Source organism: Epinephelus lanceolatus, chromosome 3 (genome assembly GCF_041903045.1).
Source record: "Epinephelus lanceolatus isolate andai-2023 chromosome 3, ASM4190304v1, whole genome shotgun sequence".
NCBI lineage: Eukaryota > Metazoa > Chordata > Actinopteri > Perciformes > Serranidae > Epinephelus > Epinephelus lanceolatus.
The window spans coordinates 6,416,595-6,435,190 of NC_135736.1; the positions used below are offsets into that span (position 1 = coordinate 6,416,595).

The window sequence follows — 18,596 nt, forward strand, 5'->3', positions numbered from 1 at the left end:
AAACAGCCAACATTGTTGATTAGCTGAGTACATGGGAACCACTTTTAAAAACAGCAAAACTAAAGTAAAACAAGTATTGAGTCACAAGCTCTGTACTTCCCAAACACATTGTATTGCCTCGCCATCAGTCCTTTCTGACCGGGCCTAAAAGTGATAGCCGTTCCCACCAAGCAGTCCGGTAAAGTTCAGTTCAGTTTGGTATGCATTTTTCCTGTTTCCAGTGTGAAAAGTTGTGGATAGTACCAATGGAACCGTTCTGTACCGCCCCCTTTTTTTGGTCACCCCTCTGTTGGTGTACCTAGCACACAGATCTGGTACTAAAAGGTGGAGCTAGAAACACTGCAGTCCATTGATTGGTCAATAGTGGATGGTCACTCTTGCTCAGGGCTGAGTTGTTGCTGGTTTTGAAGCTTATGTAACCACTGTTCATACCATGGAGAGTTTTACATACATTAGTGAACTTTAACTATAAAATGACAAGCTGTTTTGCTGCCTCCAGCAGCAGCTGAATCCATCAGTACACCTTAAGTTTCAATATAACAACTTTGACTGTCCCATTAGTTTTTATTGTCTCTCTTGGATGACACTTTTAGTAATGAGTGCAACTTCAGATGTTTATAAATATGTATTTTCGACCGGATTATGTGAAATGCATATATTCTCACATGTGGCATCACAGAGCGTAGTTCCTGTGGGCTGTGGCAACACTAACCCCCTGCACTTGCCTAAGACTGACTAAATGCACACACCCTCTATTTTTAAAATATCCCATCGAGAGAGACTCACTGCAACCTGTTCTGTTTTGTTATGAAATGTTAGCGTGCAACCCCGTTTTGTAGACGATAAATAAGATGCAGACTCACTGTCACCAGTAAAAATACAGGAAATACAGTGATTGCTGAACTGGGCATTGAGTGACTACAACCCCACCCACACTTAAATTCCCGAACATACTCGGGCGGAACGTACGCGGAACGGACTCCGCGGAGGTCTACGCGGACTCAAAGTGGACGTCCGCAAGCCCTGTGCGCGCAAAGCTCAGATTTTACGACCGCGCAGACTCCACTTCGCGCACCAGTGACTGCTCGGCATGTATTTTTCACATCGCAGGGATTTTTCACGGACATTTTTACAGGAAACTACAACGTGGAAGTGTGCTCGACTATGGAAGCCCGAATGACTGCAGACATTCCTCGCCTATAGTACGCCCGAGTATGTTCGGGCCTTAAGAGTACTGTTTAAAGTGGAGACACTAAATGGACCTAGGATCTAAGTACCATGTCTGATAGCGTACTTCTGGTTCCTAAGGTACTATTTACAGGTCCTAGTGTGAGCGTGATAAACCGCATCTCGTTGCCGTCACCATCAAATACAACAAGATAAAGTGCCACTGAAGTTAAGGTTTTTGGCTCAGAATATGAGAAAAGAATAACAGCCTTTTTACCATCTTTACCAAGAGTGTCTCTCCGTTAGTTTGGTGCTACAGTATTTACATTGAATCATTTAGCATAACGTTTGCCAACCTTTGTTATCTCTGCGATTACAGATAAATTAATGAAGCTAAGCTCCAGAAGTTAACGTTAGCTTAACTAGAGCCCTCTGGACAACAGCTAACAATGATGTACGATCACCAAAGTACAAATCTAGAACAAAATAGGCTAATGAACTCCCAGCAAACAAGGTGACATGATGAACAACGCAGCTAGGAGCTAACGTTAGGCTAACTTTAGCTAACGTTAGCTAGAGATGTTAAAGATAACTTTATATTTCTTTCCAGCAAAGTGACAAAATGTTGCCTCAAACATGATGTTGACTTACCTTAGAACAGATGTAAACATCATTGTTAATCTTAATCACATTGAGTTGATGATGTGGTCTACCGCACAACTTTATCCAAAGGAGAGACTTTTCTCGGTTGGTTTAGGAAAGGGTAAAAAATACACCTCGTCGCCCAGCCTCTCAGGATACCTTGTGTCGGAGTTGCATGTACCCCATGCACACTGTTTGACCATTTTTAAACTTCAAATCTCAGAAAAAGCTCATAAAACTGAATGAAACTGACTTTTTGTAATGCATTTCAATGGACGTCCAGGCAGAAAATGTCCGAGTGTATGGGAATGGCTATACGCACTGTGATTGGCTCATCGCGTTTGAGGGCGGGGCTTAGCCATAGGTCAATTGTCATCATAGACTGTTATGACTGCACATAATTGATACACAAATGGTTCCTCTGTTGTCTTAAGAGAAGGTTTTCTAGAAGTATTTATCCATACAGTAAGCTGATTAACAGACATTAATAATTAATAAATTACCACTGCATTTATAAAGGAAATACTGACATGGACTGTATTCTAAATTGTATTTGATCAACATATTGTGTTTGCTATGGTACACACTTTGCCTTTGCTCAGTTTTTGTGAATGTACACACATCATTCCACCTGTGATAAACAAGACCATTTAATCTGCCTTCTTTTCTGTCTCCCTCCAGCCCCATTTGGCAGTAGGCAGCAACGACTACTACATGTCCATCTACTCAGCAGAGAAGAGGCTCAGATAACACACCAGCATTCATCATCACCCCCCCCCCCCCCCCCCCCCCCCCCCCCCCAACAAAACCACCACATATGACTTCTGACCCTGAGCCTCCAGCTCCAGGATGTAAATGACATTTTTGTTGTACATATGCAATTACCACCCTGAATGTTCTAGTGATGGCTGCTGACAAACACTCATGCTACGAACGACGATATATATATTATTATTATTATTATTATTATCACTGTTTATTCATATTATTATGAAGCTAATGATTGTAGACTTGGCTGTGCTGAGGAGTGTGTATATTTAAATAGCGTATACAGAAGATTAGAGGTTCTATTTTAAAGAAGTGGTACCCACCGTTCACTGGGGCTCCTCCTCGCCACACAGCGAGCATCACTACCTGAACGAACTGTGACCACAGCGAACCTAGAGGTGGCGAAGGGGAGGTTTTGGGGGGGAGGGGTCGCCCAAAGGACAACACACACTGTTTAAACACATTCACTGATGCAGGAAACACAGACTCGCCCTCTGCTGGATTCCGCTGTGTGTTTATGAATACATTTGAAAGGCCGTCTCACAGCCGAAGGACGCAGAGTTTTGCTACTTTGCTGCATCGCTGGGACCCAGGGATGGAGGACTGTGCTCATTCTGGCCTGACACATCGACCAGGCAGACATGATGAGTGTTTGTTTGTGTGTGTGTGCGTGTGTGCGTGTGTGTGTTAAAGTGGATTATAGCACAGATGTGCCCCACAGTGGGCCTTCATAGCCTTGGACTTAATTGATGCCGAAAAAAGATGCCTGCTCCCATGTTCCTTGCTTCCCTGACCCCAGCGTGCCAAACATAATCATATTTTCCATGCAAGCCCCTTTGTTGTGACTCAGGGGGGTGTTTTTGTTGGTTTATTTGTTTTTTAACCTATCGCCTGTAAAAAGGGAAACCCTCCATTGCCCTGAGGATGATACATACCTTATATTTAGCACAGTGAGGAGATTGGTAGATTGGTAAAAGCTTAGCACCCAGACCTCCAGGGAGCCTGCAGTACCTGCCCACCCCTCCTGGAAAGCAATAAAACCCCAACATGATTCAGCCTCAAGCTCCTCCCCTGACGTTTCTGAGTTAAGAGCGCACTGAAGATAAGAAAATAGTGCTTCAGTTTGAAGGTGAAAGCAGCATCAATAGCTTCAGACTGCTGTATTTGCCCAGAATCTGACCTACAGCGTCCAAAGGTGTCACAGTATAGCAATACAAATACCCATTTCCAGTTTTTCTTTTTATTCACTTGGAGTACTGGATTTTTAACTCGTATACTCACACTAGCGACAGGAAAGATATCAATGAAATTGATTTTCCTGTGATTGACTTAACTTTCTGCTTATCAATATGTCCAAATCTTCACCCTGTGGAAGCAAAAGATATTGAAAGTCCTGCAAAGTCCTGCAAATGCTTTTTTTTTTTTTTTTTTTTTTGCCTGCTTTAGACGAGTGCACTGGTCCCAAAAAACCTGCCGTTTGTTGATTTTGGCCCTTGTGTGCCACTCCATCTTTTTTCTGGCTGTGTAAATTGAAGTTGACCCTGGTTGCTTATCTAACCACAGTGAGGGCAGCTTTCTTATTTCCAAACAGTCAAGACAAGCTTTGAGCACACAGCACAGCAGGTTTAGAGAACTTTGAGGTTAAGTGACTCATCACACCAGGGATCACCTGCCTGCCTCACTGTTTGGACCATCTTTCTTTTTGATAAAACCTCCTGTGAGCTTTCTTTTTTCCCTGTCTTTGAGTTTTGATTTTACTGCCAGGCTTATTTGGTTTGATTTTGTTTAGCAACATTTGAGGCATAACATGAGTTGCATGTTAGTCGGTGGCACTGGAGCTGTGACACTCTCTCTAACTGTGTACCTGTATGTGCTCACCGTGTCAAGTTTTAGTCTGTGTCCTAAATCTCGCTCAGGTACGTAATGAGCCACCTCAAACCAATGTCAAGCAACTGCCAGCCTCCCCAGTGTCTGCAGCATGATGGACAAGTGTGGTCAGTCATATGACCGGATGTGTTGTCGCTCCAGAGATCATGGACATTGTTGATGTAAATGTCAGTGTGTTACAGTTAAGAAGGTGGGCTCAGATTATTATTTTTTTGTTTGTTTTGGTGCAGTATCACCATCAATGTGCCTCTTCTCTGGGGCTGCTGCTTTGCTTATTTAGCTTTTTTTAATGTTTTTTTTTTTTCTCTTTCTGTTTTGTAATTTTATGTTTTTAATTCAGCTGGCATTTTGTTTGCCTTAGCCTCGGTGAGGTGGAGGGAAAAAGAGCGGGGACAGCCTTACCCTTACAGAGACACACACACACTCTTGTCAAGCCCTCTTTCATCGCCAACATACCCCGACAGCCGCCCCCTCTTTCTTTCCTGCCACGCCCACCTCACCTCTCTGCATCAGTTGTCTCGAGCTTTGCTTTTTCCCACAGAAGGAATGGACTCGTGGACTGGAAGTGAACTGGGAGCACACACACACACCATAAAGTCTGCATTTAAGTGGCTGCAGTCGCAGTCGCCACATTAGTCCCCACCATCACCCCGTCACCGAGCTCTTTAGCACTCTGTGTGGTTTAGCAGGCCTCAGCTGCTTCACCGACTCAGCCGAAACCGTGTATTTTGGCACAGAATCACATTCATCTCTAAGTATCCTGCTTTGAGTTTTAAGATTTTAGATTTGGAGAAAAAGAAGAGACTTAAACAAAGTAGTAATGGAAAAATGAAAACAATCAGGGTTGTCTCTGTGACTTTAGACTGCTTTGCTGACTGGTTTATAAGACAGGAGATGAAATCAATGAAATAAACCAAATACAACACCGGATTTTGTCTGTTTCTGGCATTTGAAATAATATTACGCTGTGGTTGTTTGGTCTACATTATAAAAAAACTCTAAAAAAAAACATATTTTCAAGCTGTATTAATGCAATAAGGTAAATTCTTGTTGAAAAACACTATTTGATGCAGTCTTGGTGTCTCTGTTGGGAACATTCTAGTACATCTTATTTAATATCTTTAAATATTTAATTTGATATTTATTTATCAAATTATGATGAGAATTTTACTGGTTATCTCAAATGTCCAAGATTTAGGATTTAGGTGTAGGATTTAGGGGCATCAATCAGAAGAAATGGAATATGATATTCATAACTGTGTTTTCATTAGTTTATGGTCACCTAAAACTAAGAATTGTGTTTTTGTTACCTTAGATTGAGCCATTTATATCTACATACAGAGTGGGTCCTCTTCCAGTGTCCACCATGTTCCTACCAGTAGCTTAGGACGGACAAATCAAACACTGACAGAGTCATTCATGTTTTACCTCAGCTACTGTAGTTCCCCTACATACTTAGCACACCGGGTAAGTTTCAATTGATAGCAATCTGCAACCTCACCGCTAGATGGCACTAAACTTTACACACTGGACCTTGAAATATGTGTTGATTTTAATATATTTTGTTTGTTTGCTTTTGATTAAGACAAGACAAAATGTTAAAAGGTTTAGTTTAACACTTCTATAAGGGAGAGAGAGAGAGAGAGAGAGAGAGAAGGCCATAGAGGCCAAAAAATCCTGACTTTTAGCACTTAGTATGGGTAAAGACCAAAACTGCTGGGGCATAACCCAGAAACCCTGATGATGTCATTAGGGTCATTTTTTCAGACTTGAGAGGAAAATGAAGGTAGTACTGCACATGACTATTGACATGATTTTGTCATTGAAAATAAGTGTAGTGCCTCGGCCCTGAATGTTTACAAAATTTATACCCTGGATATGGATTATGATGAAAGGAGTGTGAATTTGGAATATGCTGCATGTACATAAACTGCCCCTACATGTCATATAACTTGCTGTTTAACTTGCACATGAACAGCTGGTGTATTAAAACCTATTACTTTGCCAAAAAATTCCAGTTTAAGTGTCACAGCTTGTGTTATAGATCCCTAACCAGAGTCCTGCAAGGGTCGGATTTTCAAGACTCGAAACGGAACAGCAGCTTCACTCAAAACTGCAAATCCTATAATTACCAAGAGCTGCTCTAATAATTCAAATAGGTATCACATTTAAAGTGATCATTTTCAGACATTTAATTCATCTGAAACTGAGATCATATATTTAAAAACAGATAATGCATGAACTACATTACATGCAGTAACATGGCTGTTAATAACGCACCTGATTGAAGCAGCTCTCCTAATCCAGCTGGTGCAGGAGACAGAGCTGACACAGGGAGTCTGCAGTCAAAGTATTAAAACATTAAATTTACATTAAAGCAACTAACAGCTCATAGCTCACAACAACGACTGACACCGCTCCAGTTTTGTTATCAAGATCTTTTTTTAGCTCTTCATTGTCTCATTTTCATCATGGATAAAAGGTTGTTGGCGAAAAATTTTCATCATTGTGTTTGTTAATGAAATTAACACTGCTTGAGTCAAAACAACAACTCATAAAGCTGGTGAAAATTTTGGTACAGGAGTTGCTGAATCCTGTCATAAACAGAAGCATCGGGAATGGAATTAAATGTTTGATTGATGATAATGACTTTTTATCAATTCACATATTGCATATCAATTTTTTGCTCACTTGTAATTTTTAATATGGTATTAGGTTGTAATTGTTGGTCACTCTCCACATAGAGTGACCCAGATAAGTTAGAGAAGTTATTAATTAGCATTGACTACTCGGCATTAGTCAATGTTTCAGTAGTTTTAGGGGATTTACTGGTGCAACTGGAACAAAATCACTTTGTAATATAAAGATTCAAACTATTATCAACATGTTGTTTAAACACTCTGAGCAACAAAAATCCAAGGAACAACTTCCCAACTTGTGAAATGAGACTGAGGAGCTCCTGAATGCACCATTAGTGACATTATGAAGTAAAAGTATAATTTGGGAAAATACCATTTTGAAATAAAAAACAGACTTTCACTGTATTTTCATAATGCCTTTCTGGGTCCACATGATATTTATTTATGTGTTTGAGAACACTTTGGGGTGTGATATTGTTCAGGAGCAGATCCTTTTATTTAATTTATATCTTGGATTGTATCAAGTCACTGACCAACAAATGAAGTCAAAAGTGTCTGTTTCTCAGTAGTGTAGTATGGGAAGCATGTGTATTAGTGACAATGACTCCACCTACCTGTGTCCTGTTAGAGCCAGGCTGAGATTTATGTCTGTGAAAACACTTCACACTAGCTAAGCTAAATTATCTTTCCTCCAGGAAGTGGGCTGTGCTGCACAAAGACTGTTTTCCCTGTCTTGTTCATCTACCTGCATCGATTCTGCCAGCCAAGGTCAGAGGTCAAAGGCCTGACTACTGCACCCTGAGCAATACAACATTATTGTGACTACCATGTCACACACACACTTACATGAAGTAGACCAGAGGAGAACATTCCACAACAGCAAAGAGCCGGGCGACACGAACATCCTGAGGAAACAACACTCACTTCCTGGCAAATTAAGCCAAGCCGAGGGCTGTTCGGGTTGATAACCGCCACCACTGACTGACCACTGAGCGGCTGAGGTAGAGCACCACCTTAGTGTCCGCTCCCACCCACCAGAATCAGATCTGCCCCTCACACACCACCCAAAAGCTAGTATAGTCACAAGTCTGTGAACCACAGGACTGCCAGCAGCGTTGGGAGCCTCAGCGTTCCTCATACAGGATGGGCCTCCTCCTACTGCTCACCTCCACGCTCCTGTCCACCTGTAAGACTACTGATCTCCTGTCTTCCTCTTTAGGAACTGTTTGGATTTCTTTTTGTGGACGTTGTTAATTTGTCTCTAACCTGGTGCTTTACTGTCTTATCTTGCTCTAAGACTTCCATCCAGGGAGTGTGGTGAACGCACAGCGAAGTAAGTAAAAGATCAATTACACTTTACACAGAAACAGCTCACTGAATATCTTCCACAGACTTGTCATTGGTTGGAACAGAAGGTGGAGTTTATGTTTGTTATGTTTATGGAGCATCATTGCTTTACTTTCCATATGGTCATAGTTATTGGGCTTTGAGTTAGACAGCTTTTCAGTCTATTAAAAACCCTCCCAAAAACAAAGCCAAGGGAGACACATGGTCAGTCAGTGGAAACAGTCCTGTTTGTTATCAGAGCCTTCTGATTGCTGGTGTCTGGTAGGATGGAAAAGCTGGGGTAGAAAGGGCTGGAAACATGTTGGTGAGTAGTGTCACACGCCTCCCTGTACTCTTGGAAGACATGACTCAGCCCGGATCTGTTGTAGCAGAGATGGAGGCATTGTCTAACTGGGGTCAAGGTCCGGACTTGAGCTGTTTTCAGTTTTTATATATTTCTTTGATATTTGCTTTCCAATGAAATATTGGATAATTTGACCTCTTTGGGCCTCAAACTGTAATTTAAAGGTCCAGTGTGTGTAGGGTTTAGGGGATATTTTTCTGCAGAAATGGAATGTAAAATAATGAGTATATTTTCTTAAGTGTAGAATCACCTGATAAAAAGAATTGTTTTGTTTGTTTTACCTTAGAAAGAGACGTTTATATCTACATAGGGGGTGGGTCCTCATCTGTGAAGATCGCCATGTTGCTCTGCCATGTTTCTACAATAGCCCAGAATGGACAAACCAAACACTGGCTCTAGATAGTTTTGGAGGGAAATTCGTGTTTTTGCATTTCAGTGTCAGCTACCATAGTTAGGAGCCCCTCAACGACAAGAAGTGTCTGAAACACACTGATTTTCTGATGTGAATTCTATTTTATTTTAACCAGTTAACATCACTGAATCTGTTTGTTTTGAGGAGGAGAAGACCTCTGCTGATAATTCTGCTCACTGTAAAAACCACCTGAACATCTGGGGCCAGTTGAACAAAGCATCTTGAGTTTTCTCCTTAAGTATGGCACTTAAGATTTACTTTTCCTTCGCTGAGGAAATTAATTAAGGGTGTTGCACAGAATCTCTTAAAATGTTTCCTTAGTGAAGGAAAAATGACAAGGCATTTACCGTATTGAAAGAGATTTTACAGCAGTAAAATTCTACTGTTTCCATGGAAACCATTTGTTTGCTTGAACATGGGCTGTTGTCACACAAAAGTATCCTCTCACAAAGTCAGTCTGATAGTAAAAAAATGGCAGAAGATATGAGGACACCAAAACCAAATTGGTCAGATGGAGGAAAAAAACATACTTCTAGAGGAATTCAATAAAAGGAAGAACATACTTAAAAGTAAGTTTGATCTGAAAATAACAGCAAACATGAAGCAATGAATGTGGGAGGAAATTTGCAACATTTGGACAGGAACTTCATGACAGCATTCAGCAGTTGGGTGAGGGTGTTTGAAACCCAGTGAATGACACGAGTTGCTTATTGGGGGGGGAAATCGGGTTCCCCTGTTCGCGAAACACTCTTCTTGGCATGCCTTCATTTTCCTCATTTATCGCCATAAACTCAGCCATGTTGAGGTTAATTTGCAGTCAGAGGTACCTTGTGTTTTTTTCCTTACTGTGGTTGCTGAGGTTCCTTGTGCAACTGTTTAACGGACTTTAAGCTATTCCTTAAGTATAAGGCCAAGATAAGGAGAAAACCTTACGGAAATGTTAGGGAGAAGACTTAAGGTTTTTTTGTTCAACCGACTTTACTTAAAGGAAACTTTATCTCAGATTTTAAGGAAAATCTTCACATAAGGTGTTTTGTGCAACTGGCCCCTGGATCTTAAACACTGATTTGTAACATGAAACTGCTTTATTCAGTGTTTTAACTGGTTTTAATCACCTGGTCCATTTGTTTTGGAGAGGAGGAGACCTCTGCGGATAATTTGGCTCCCGGTAAAAACCTCCTGAACAATGATCACTGAAGGAATTTTAACCGGAGGAAGTTTCAGCTGGTTGCGATCTGCAATCCTCACCACTAGACACCACAGAATCTTCCTAAATCCTACACACTGTTCCTTTAAAAGAAACAGTGAAACTCACTATTTGGTGGAACGGATAACTCAGACACTGCTTTTTTGTAAGGGGACAACTGGTTTTATCTTACATATTGTGTTGTATTTTATTAGCTTATCAAATGTTTTTAATGTAAAATCTTAATCTGAAAAGTAATGATATCCATTATATAAATGTAGAGGAGTAAAAAGTACAATATTTCCTTTTGAAATGTGGTGTAGTAGAAGTATGGGGGGAAAAAAGTATCAAAAAATTCTCAACTCAGTGTAATACTTGACTAAATGTCCTTAGTTACATTCCACCACTGGCTCAGTGTAGCTGCCATAACTCAGATGGCGTATCGAGAGCCCATAGCAAATCTCTGCTCTGCACGCCTGATTTTTCTCATCATCAGCCCTGCCAGCTCCTGCTGAATGATGCTGGGTGTGGGCCAGATTCAGCAGGCTCTGAAATGGTGATAGGTCCCCCGGGTGGCCTGTTTGTCTGACAAAGTGCTTTTCCTGCCCTTTTTTCCCCTTGTTTTCCAGGGTTGTTTACAGCCCCACACCCTCGTCTGAGACACTACAGCAGCCTGTTGTCTCTAGTACTCGACCATATGGGTGATGTGCTAGGGTGCTTTCTGTGTCTGGGTGCACTGCTGAACGCCAAATAGTTGTCACTTTTAAAAGTTACTTCTAAATGTTTTCTAAAAGACAAAATGTTGGACAGTCTCTTATACATTGGTGAATCTGACAGCAAATATCTCTTATGAATCATTCATTATTTTCCACCTCTTGGTGCTTGTGAACCACATGAGCATTTGAATTGATTCATGGCTCTGGGATCAGTTCAGGTGATTAGCAAAGCGTCCATATGTGGCCATGTGAATGACACAGTTCTGCTGCTGAAATCAATCCAGACACAATGAGGCTCAGGGTAAAAAAGTGTACTGAAAGTAAACCATGATTGACAAACATGAAGAGATTGAAAAAGTTTAGTCATTGAAAGGGAAGAACTCATAGAGATCCAGGAATATAACAACCAACTTCATAATAACATCATTTCTGTAGCTGGGGTTGGCTGTCTTTTGTCTTCGACAGCTGAACTTCATACCTGTGAGATCAGTGATCACACTGGCTCACTGGTGTCAAGACCCTAGTGAGATGGCTCAAGGATGCCAAACCCTGAGACCTACCAGTGGTACCCCCCGAGCTGTCTTCATCTCAACAAGTTGCTTATACTGTAATCACCCCGGATAAGCACCAAAGCTTGCTCCATCAGGTCCAGCTGCATCGAGATAGATGGTGCTCTTCCTTATCTACATCTGCCTTCTTCCGCTGTTTTTGTTTTTTTAACATCAGATGACTACCAATGAATTTCACAGTCATGCACACATGCATTGTTCCCTATGTGAGTCTCATACCCTGATGGGATGCCATCCCCGGTATGATGCAATTCTATGGTAACACATCAGCTTCCTGAGTGCCAAGCTGATACTTAATTATATGGCACCTGTAATAGAAATTTCAGCGGCAGTCATTTCAAATATGGCAGCAAAAAGGCCATTGGGGATTACTGATTTAAATGGGAATAGGAAGTGATTAAAAGGAAATCTATTCAATCCAAACTCTGATTGAGAAAGCACAAATGAAAAAGGGTAAAGCTACTTGCTTATGACTCCAATACATTCTTTCTGTATGTCAACGTTGGGGCACTTTTGGGCACTTAAGTTCCTCAGGATATAAAACAGTAACCATCCGATGGACATGCTGTGTATAGTGTATAGAACAGGTGTGTAATATGACAGAGGTTCACAGGGGAAGAGTGAAATAGTCTCTATTGAGAGGTAAGAAAGGACTCCAACATTAATATGTCCACAGAGCCAACAACAGTCATCTGACTCACTAGATGTAGACTGTGGCTATGATCCTGCCACTGGGCACTCACTTCTGACTTCCCTCTGCTGTCTGTATGTAACCGTTTTTCAAATCCCCCTCTCAACGGGAGACGACAATAACCTCTAAGCTAACACCTCATGTCATAGATTTTATATTAAGATGGGTGACGCGTCCTACTTACCCCTTCTGTACAAAAATAAAGCCAAAATATTCCAGATATGAGCACTGCCAGTACCATAGATTAGCTTGTACATTAAGTCTAATTTATTTATTTTCTAATTCACTCCCTAGTATTCACGATAAGAGAAATCACCCTGTCCATTGAGCCCAGCACTGACGTGATTCGGGACACTAACGTGACTCTGAGATGCAAGGCCATCGTCAGCAGCACTGGTCAGGAGACGCTGAGTCGTGAGTACACTATATACAAGGACGGCAACAAAGTCTACACCAAGACCTCTAGCACCTCGGAGGATCTCCTGTACCCCCTGCTTGAGGCCAGAGTCTCCAACACTGGCAAATATAAGTGCATGATCAACATTGAGGGGAAAAACATGACCAGTGAAGCCAAGAAACTCACAGTAACAGGTTGGTTTGTTATCATGGATACAGTTTTATCTGTTATGGTTTGAGAAGTTCAGGTGAATTTGAGTGTTTAGATAACATTAATAGGCTACAATAACTGTAGTGAGTGTGAGTAATTTTTATTTCATACTGAACTGAAATCTGAGATTTTTGCCTTAAATGATTAACACTTTTTAGCCATGATAATGTAACCAATACAGGCATGGTTCTAAATCCCATGTATGTAAGAACAAAAAATTATTTCAAAATTAAGATAATGAAATTGCTGCATTTATGTGCAACAGCAAGCAGGAGAATTTTTTCATTTCATTTGCAAAAGATGGTGCTGTTTCAATTTTGTTTACTTTTGGATTTAAACTTGAGTATGTCTCTCACATTTTTGGTTTCCAGGCCTGTCGAAACCAGTTCTCCACCTTAACAAAGATGTGTTCAGTGAAGGGGAGGAGATAACGGCCAGGTGTATAGCGCCCAGCGAGAGAGGCTCCATTTTCTTCTACTTCTTTGAGGACAACAAAGAAATTGTGGAGAGGCAGGTCAACTCCAACCAGGCAGAGGCTAAGCTTCACTTCAGCAGTGTCGGCATCCACAAAGTTCACTGTGCTTATACTGTCCTCATAACACCAGACTCCGTCAAGTCCGAGGAAAGCAACGCTGTTAATGTGTCAGTGAAAGGTAAGTAGCATTTAGAAATGTCTGTATTTTTCAAAGTATTGGACTCATCTTAGTGGTTTTTCCTTGTTGGTTTTGTCTCTTCAGCTCTTCCCATCACAGCAGTTTTGGAGATTTTCCCGCGGTCCAATATCTATGAAGGAGACCAACTTGTCATCTTGTGCTCAGTTAGAAATGGTCAGCATGGCTTTGACACCTCTACCAGAAACCTCCACCTCTTCCTGAGCCAGGGGAGCCAGCTTCTCAACAGTGGCGACACCAAAGTGAACTACAGCATGGTTGCTCTGGCAAAGGACCCTGGGGAGTTTGAGTGCAGAGTAGAGATGAAGGGTTTAGTGAAAGTTGACTCAAAAAAGATTTCAGTGACTGGTGAGTAGACAGAGGAAAGATGATCTGTGTGTGTTCACTGTACATACAGTACAGGCCAAAAGTTTGGACACACCTTCTCATTCAATGCGTTTTCTTTATTTTCATGACTATTTACATTGTAGATTCTCACTGAAGGCATCAAAACTATGAATGAACACATGTGGAGTTATGTACTTAACAAAAAAAGGTGAAATAACTGAAAACATGTTTTATATTCTGTTTTAAACGCAAACCGGATGGGATGGCATGTCGCTGCAGGATGCTGTGGTAGCCATGCTGGTTCAGTGTGCCTTCAATTTTGAATAAATCCCCAACAGTGTCACCAGCAAAACACCCCCACACCATCACACCTCCTCCTCCATGCTTCACAGTGGGAACCAGGCATGTGGAATCCATCTGTTCACCTTTTCTGCGTCTCACAAAGACATGGCGGTTGGAACCAAAGATCTCAAATTTGGACTCATCAGACCAAAGCACAGATTTCCACTGGTCTAATGTCCATTCCTTGTGTTTCTTGGCCCAAACAAATCTCTTCTGCTTGTTGCCTCTCCTTAGCAGTGGTTTCCTAGCAGCTATTTGACCATGAAGGCCTGATTGGCGCAGTCTCCTCTTAACAGTTGTTCTAGAGATGGGTCTGCTGCTAGAACTCTGTGTGGCATTCATCTGGTCTCTGATCTGAGCTGCTGTTAACTTGCGATTTCTGAGGCTGGTGACTCGGATGAACTTATCCTCAGAAGCAGAGGTGACTCTTGGTCTTCCTTTCCTGGGTCGGTCCTCATGTGTGCCAGTTTCGTTGTAGCGCTTGATGGTTTTTGCGACTCCACTTGGGGACACATTTAAAGTTTTTGCAATTTTCCGGACTGACTGACCTTCATTTCTTAAAGTAATGATGGCCACTGGTTTTTCTTTAGTTAGCTGATTGGTTCTTGCCATAATATGAATTTTAACAGTTGTCCAATAGGGCTGTCGGCTGTGTATTAACCTGACTTCTGCACAACACAACTGATGGTCCCAACCCCATTGATAAAGCAAGAAATTCCACTAATTAACCCTGATAAGGCACACCTGTGAAGTGGAAACCATTTCAGGTGACTACCTCTTGAAGCTCATGGAGAGAATGCCAAGAGTGTGCAAAGCAGTAATCAGAGCAAAGGGTGGCTATTTTGAAGAAACTAGAATATAAAACATGTTTTCAGTTATTTCACCTTTTTTTGTTAAGTACATAACTCCACATGTGTTCGTTCATAGTTTTGATGCCTTCAGTGAGAATCTACAATGTAAATAGTCATGAAAATAAAGAAAATGCATTGAATGAGAAGGTGTGTCCAAACTTTTGGCCTGTACTGTATACATTGGTGTTCTGACAACTGATATGTTTTTCATCTTAATAGTATTAAGCATCACTGTTATTCTAATAGAGGCTACAGCTACGATGCCCCAAAACTGACAAAACATCCTAAAAGTGTATCAAACAAATCAGAAATATAACTTAAAACATCAATAAAAAAAAAAGTTAGTTTAATCATTAAAGTTAGGGATCAAAAACAAATTTATTTTTATTCATCTTTCCAGTCCAAGCTATTTTTGTTAGTGTTATATTGCTGGCTAAAATGCTTTATTGACCGTTACAAGTATACCATAGAGTAATTACCATTGCATGTGTAGTTTTATGAATAGAATTGGCTTTGGCTTGGTAGCTAGCTAGAGTCACTGGTGCTGTGTGCTTAGATAGCAGTGTTTTCAGTTAGAAAGCCACAGTCCTCTCAAAAATACTCATTTCCTCAATAATCTCTGGTTGGTTTGGAGTTCGGTCGGCTATAGAGTGCTGCAAGGATGAAATCTTTTGTAGGCTGACGCGGAGGTTAGTGTCCCCTTGGTTCCCTCTTCAAAGACCCTATGGGATTTTCCCATTGGATTTTGGATTATTGCAGAAAATAAGCTCTTTGGCAAACAAATGTTAATGATATTCACTCGTTTTGTACAGCAAGATAATCTTCACAAATGAACACCACTTTTATGATTTTTGAACCATAAATGCAATGGTCAGAAGTAAAAAGGCCATAAAACTACACCATGGCTGCATGACTTAAAATCCCCACCACAGCGAGGGTGTACAGCTGTGATCTGCTTGATGACGGTCTGTAGTCTCATTTAGCCACTTGTTAGCAGCTGCCTTAAGAATAGAATACCTTAAGGCCTCAAAATTTATTAGTGGGGTATTTACTAACATATTTTATGTCGTAGAACAAAACATGAACTTCTCTTAAAGGGATAGTGCACCCAGAAATGAAAATTCAGCCATTATCTACTCACCCATATGCTGAGGGAGGCTCAGGAGAAGTTTTAGAGTCCTCACATCCCTTGCAGAGATCCCAGGGGAGAGTGGGTAGCAGCACAACTCCACCTAATGGAGGCTGACGGCGCACCAGATTAAAACGTCCAAAAAAACACATAATTGAAACCACAAGGTATCTCCATACTGCCCGTCCATAGTGATCCAAGTGTCCTGAAGCTCCGACACAAAAAGTTGTTTGGAAAAACGTCATTTGAACTCTGTTTTTAGCCTTATTGTAGCCTGTAGCTCTAACTGCAGTGCCCATGTCTCAACGGCAAAACTCAAAACTTATTGACTTAACATAAAAAATGTATGTCAAGTTCACAAGGGATGAGTTTTTGTGTCAAGTGAATATAAAGTTTTTATGTCTTTTTGACAATCTGGGGCATTTGTTTAGACTTCACATTAAAATTTTGTGTCATGGATGGATTGGGGTTTACATTGCTGTTACTGCGGGTGTATGGCTGTTTAATGAATTGAGCGAACAATAAGTATCACTAAAGGATGTGGATTTATGATTGTTCAGAACTGTTAAATAATCACAGGATACATGAATGCAAAATATGACAGGATCATCTTTATTCGTTAAATACAACAATGCCACAATTCATAAAAGGGGAGGTAGGGCTACAATATGCCTGGGTTCTGTGGTTAAATTTCCACCGGCACTCTCTCTACCCACTCTTTTAAAACACTCAAGAAACAGACACATAACAAACTGCTTAAAAGGCTTAACTTCCTCGGTTGGTGAGAAAAATAAGAAATAGATAACGGATCATATGTGTGCCAAGTCTACAGAGAGACAGAGCAAGAAGACTGAAAACTAAAATGACCAAGTGAAACAAATAAAAGAATAAAATTATAAATTCATCAACTGATTGGAGGATTAAAAAGAACTTTGTACTTATTTGCCATTTTAATCTGCATTATTTAACAATTTGTTTTGATTTGTCTGCTAATCTTTTATTACATTTTGTTGGTTATAAGTTCCAAACATATCAGCATTACACTATTAAGTGATATCAATTCAAATAATTGTTTTTCTTTATTAATCCATCCACAGAGCTGTTTTCAGTGCCCACTCTCACCATGTCTCCTACTGAAGTCTTTCGAAGGGAATATATGACACTAACCTGCAAAAGTGAGAGCACTGCCTCTGAGAGACTCAGCAGGGAAGAGTTGACTTACACTCTTGATCCACCTGAAAGCCCACTGATCCCTAAAGGACATGGAGTATTTGCTGGCAATGCCCTGTCGCATGATTTCAACTATACCTGTGCAGCTCAAGCCAAAGGCATTGTGAAACATAGTGAAATCCTCACTGTACGTCCCAAAGGTAAGATGACCTAATACCTCTTTCAGATGCAAATTTTCAGGATAAAGTTAAGCCCCTTTTAGACATTTTTGAGGACAGATAAGTGCACATTGCAAAGACAGCAATCTGAATGCCACCCAAAGGCAACATAAAGTAATGTCCAGTTGAGACAAATATAGAGAACAATAAAGTGACAAACACTAAAAAATAATAATAAATAAATAAATAAATAAATAAATAGATAAAGTGTGTGGGGGAATAAACAAACAATAAAACACAGACACCCTGGCAACCAAATTCTTACAAAAATGAGGGTGTGATGCACCATGGATAGGCCCTAGTCACCTAACGTCAAGAGAGTAGGATATGAGTCAATCCCTTTCTGCTGGGTTGCAGACCATTTGTTGAGAAATGGCTTCCAGTTTTTCAGGAAGATTTTTTTTCTTGTTGGCCAGTCTATATCAAAGGCCCTCCATATGAATCGCGTTGCCAAGCTCCCTCAGCCATTGGTGGAAAGAGGAGCTGGATACTGACTTCCAATGTAGTAAAATGAGGCGTTTTGCTAGCAGAGTACAGAGAAAGAGAGCCTGAGCAGAGTGATTATCAGTGACAGAGATCACAGGTAGCCTAAATATGACGAGAAAAACCTTTGATATACAGTCGAATATAAGCAACCAGAAGGAGTAAAGCTTGGGGCACAACCATAGTTGATGGGTAAGCGTGCCTGTGTCCTGTTTGCATTTATCACACAAGGGGGAGATGTTGGGATATATACCATGAAGTCTTGCTTTTGTGTAGTGGAGTCTATGTACAATCTTGAATTGTATAAGTCTGCTGTCTAACATTTATGGAACTGTTATATATCTTGATGAGAATTTCCTACCAAGTATCATTGGTGATTTCAGTACCCAGCTCTTCTGTCCAAGCATTCCTTAGTTTGGCATCAGACAATA

At 40.8% G+C, this 18,596-nt stretch overlaps 2 protein-coding genes across 14 annotated transcripts in view; both read left to right on the plus strand.

Annotated features, from left to right (window-relative positions):
* rptor (regulatory associated protein of MTOR, complex 1) overlaps positions 1-2,610 on the plus strand; it is a 272,436-nt gene extending 269,826 nt beyond the window's left edge. For all 4 annotated transcript variants that reach the window (XM_078163746.1, XM_078163744.1, XM_078163741.1 and 1 more), the window contains one exon: positions 2,491-2,610. In XM_078163746.1, the coding sequence (XP_078019872.1) occupies positions 2,491-2,559 (69 nt within the window). In that variant the 3' untranslated portion in view covers positions 2,560-2,610. The remainder of the gene's footprint in view (positions 1-2,490) is intronic.
* A 5,460-nt stretch (positions 2,611-8,070) lies between these two features.
* pecam1b (platelet and endothelial cell adhesion molecule 1b) overlaps positions 8,071-18,596 on the plus strand; it is a 32,694-nt gene continuing 22,168 nt past the window's right edge. For 6 of the 10 annotated variants that reach the window (XR_013488452.1, XM_033625378.2, XM_033625380.2 and 3 more), the window contains exons 1-6: positions 8,073-8,289; positions 8,401-8,436; positions 12,662-12,958; positions 13,346-13,627; positions 13,712-13,993; positions 17,392-17,664. Coding sequence is in view for 9 of the 10 variants with exons in the window: in XM_033625378.2 (XP_033481269.1) it covers positions 8,247-8,289; positions 8,401-8,436; positions 12,662-12,958; positions 13,346-13,627; positions 13,712-13,993; positions 17,392-17,664 (1,213 nt within the window). In the remaining variant the exon portion in view is untranslated. Of the gene's footprint in view, positions 8,290-8,400; positions 8,437-12,661; positions 12,959-13,345; positions 13,628-13,711; positions 13,994-17,391; positions 17,665-18,596 lie in introns of all 10 variants that reach the window. The other 4 variants (XM_033625376.2, XM_078163747.1, XM_033625377.2 and 1 more) reach the window with 2 other exon arrangements.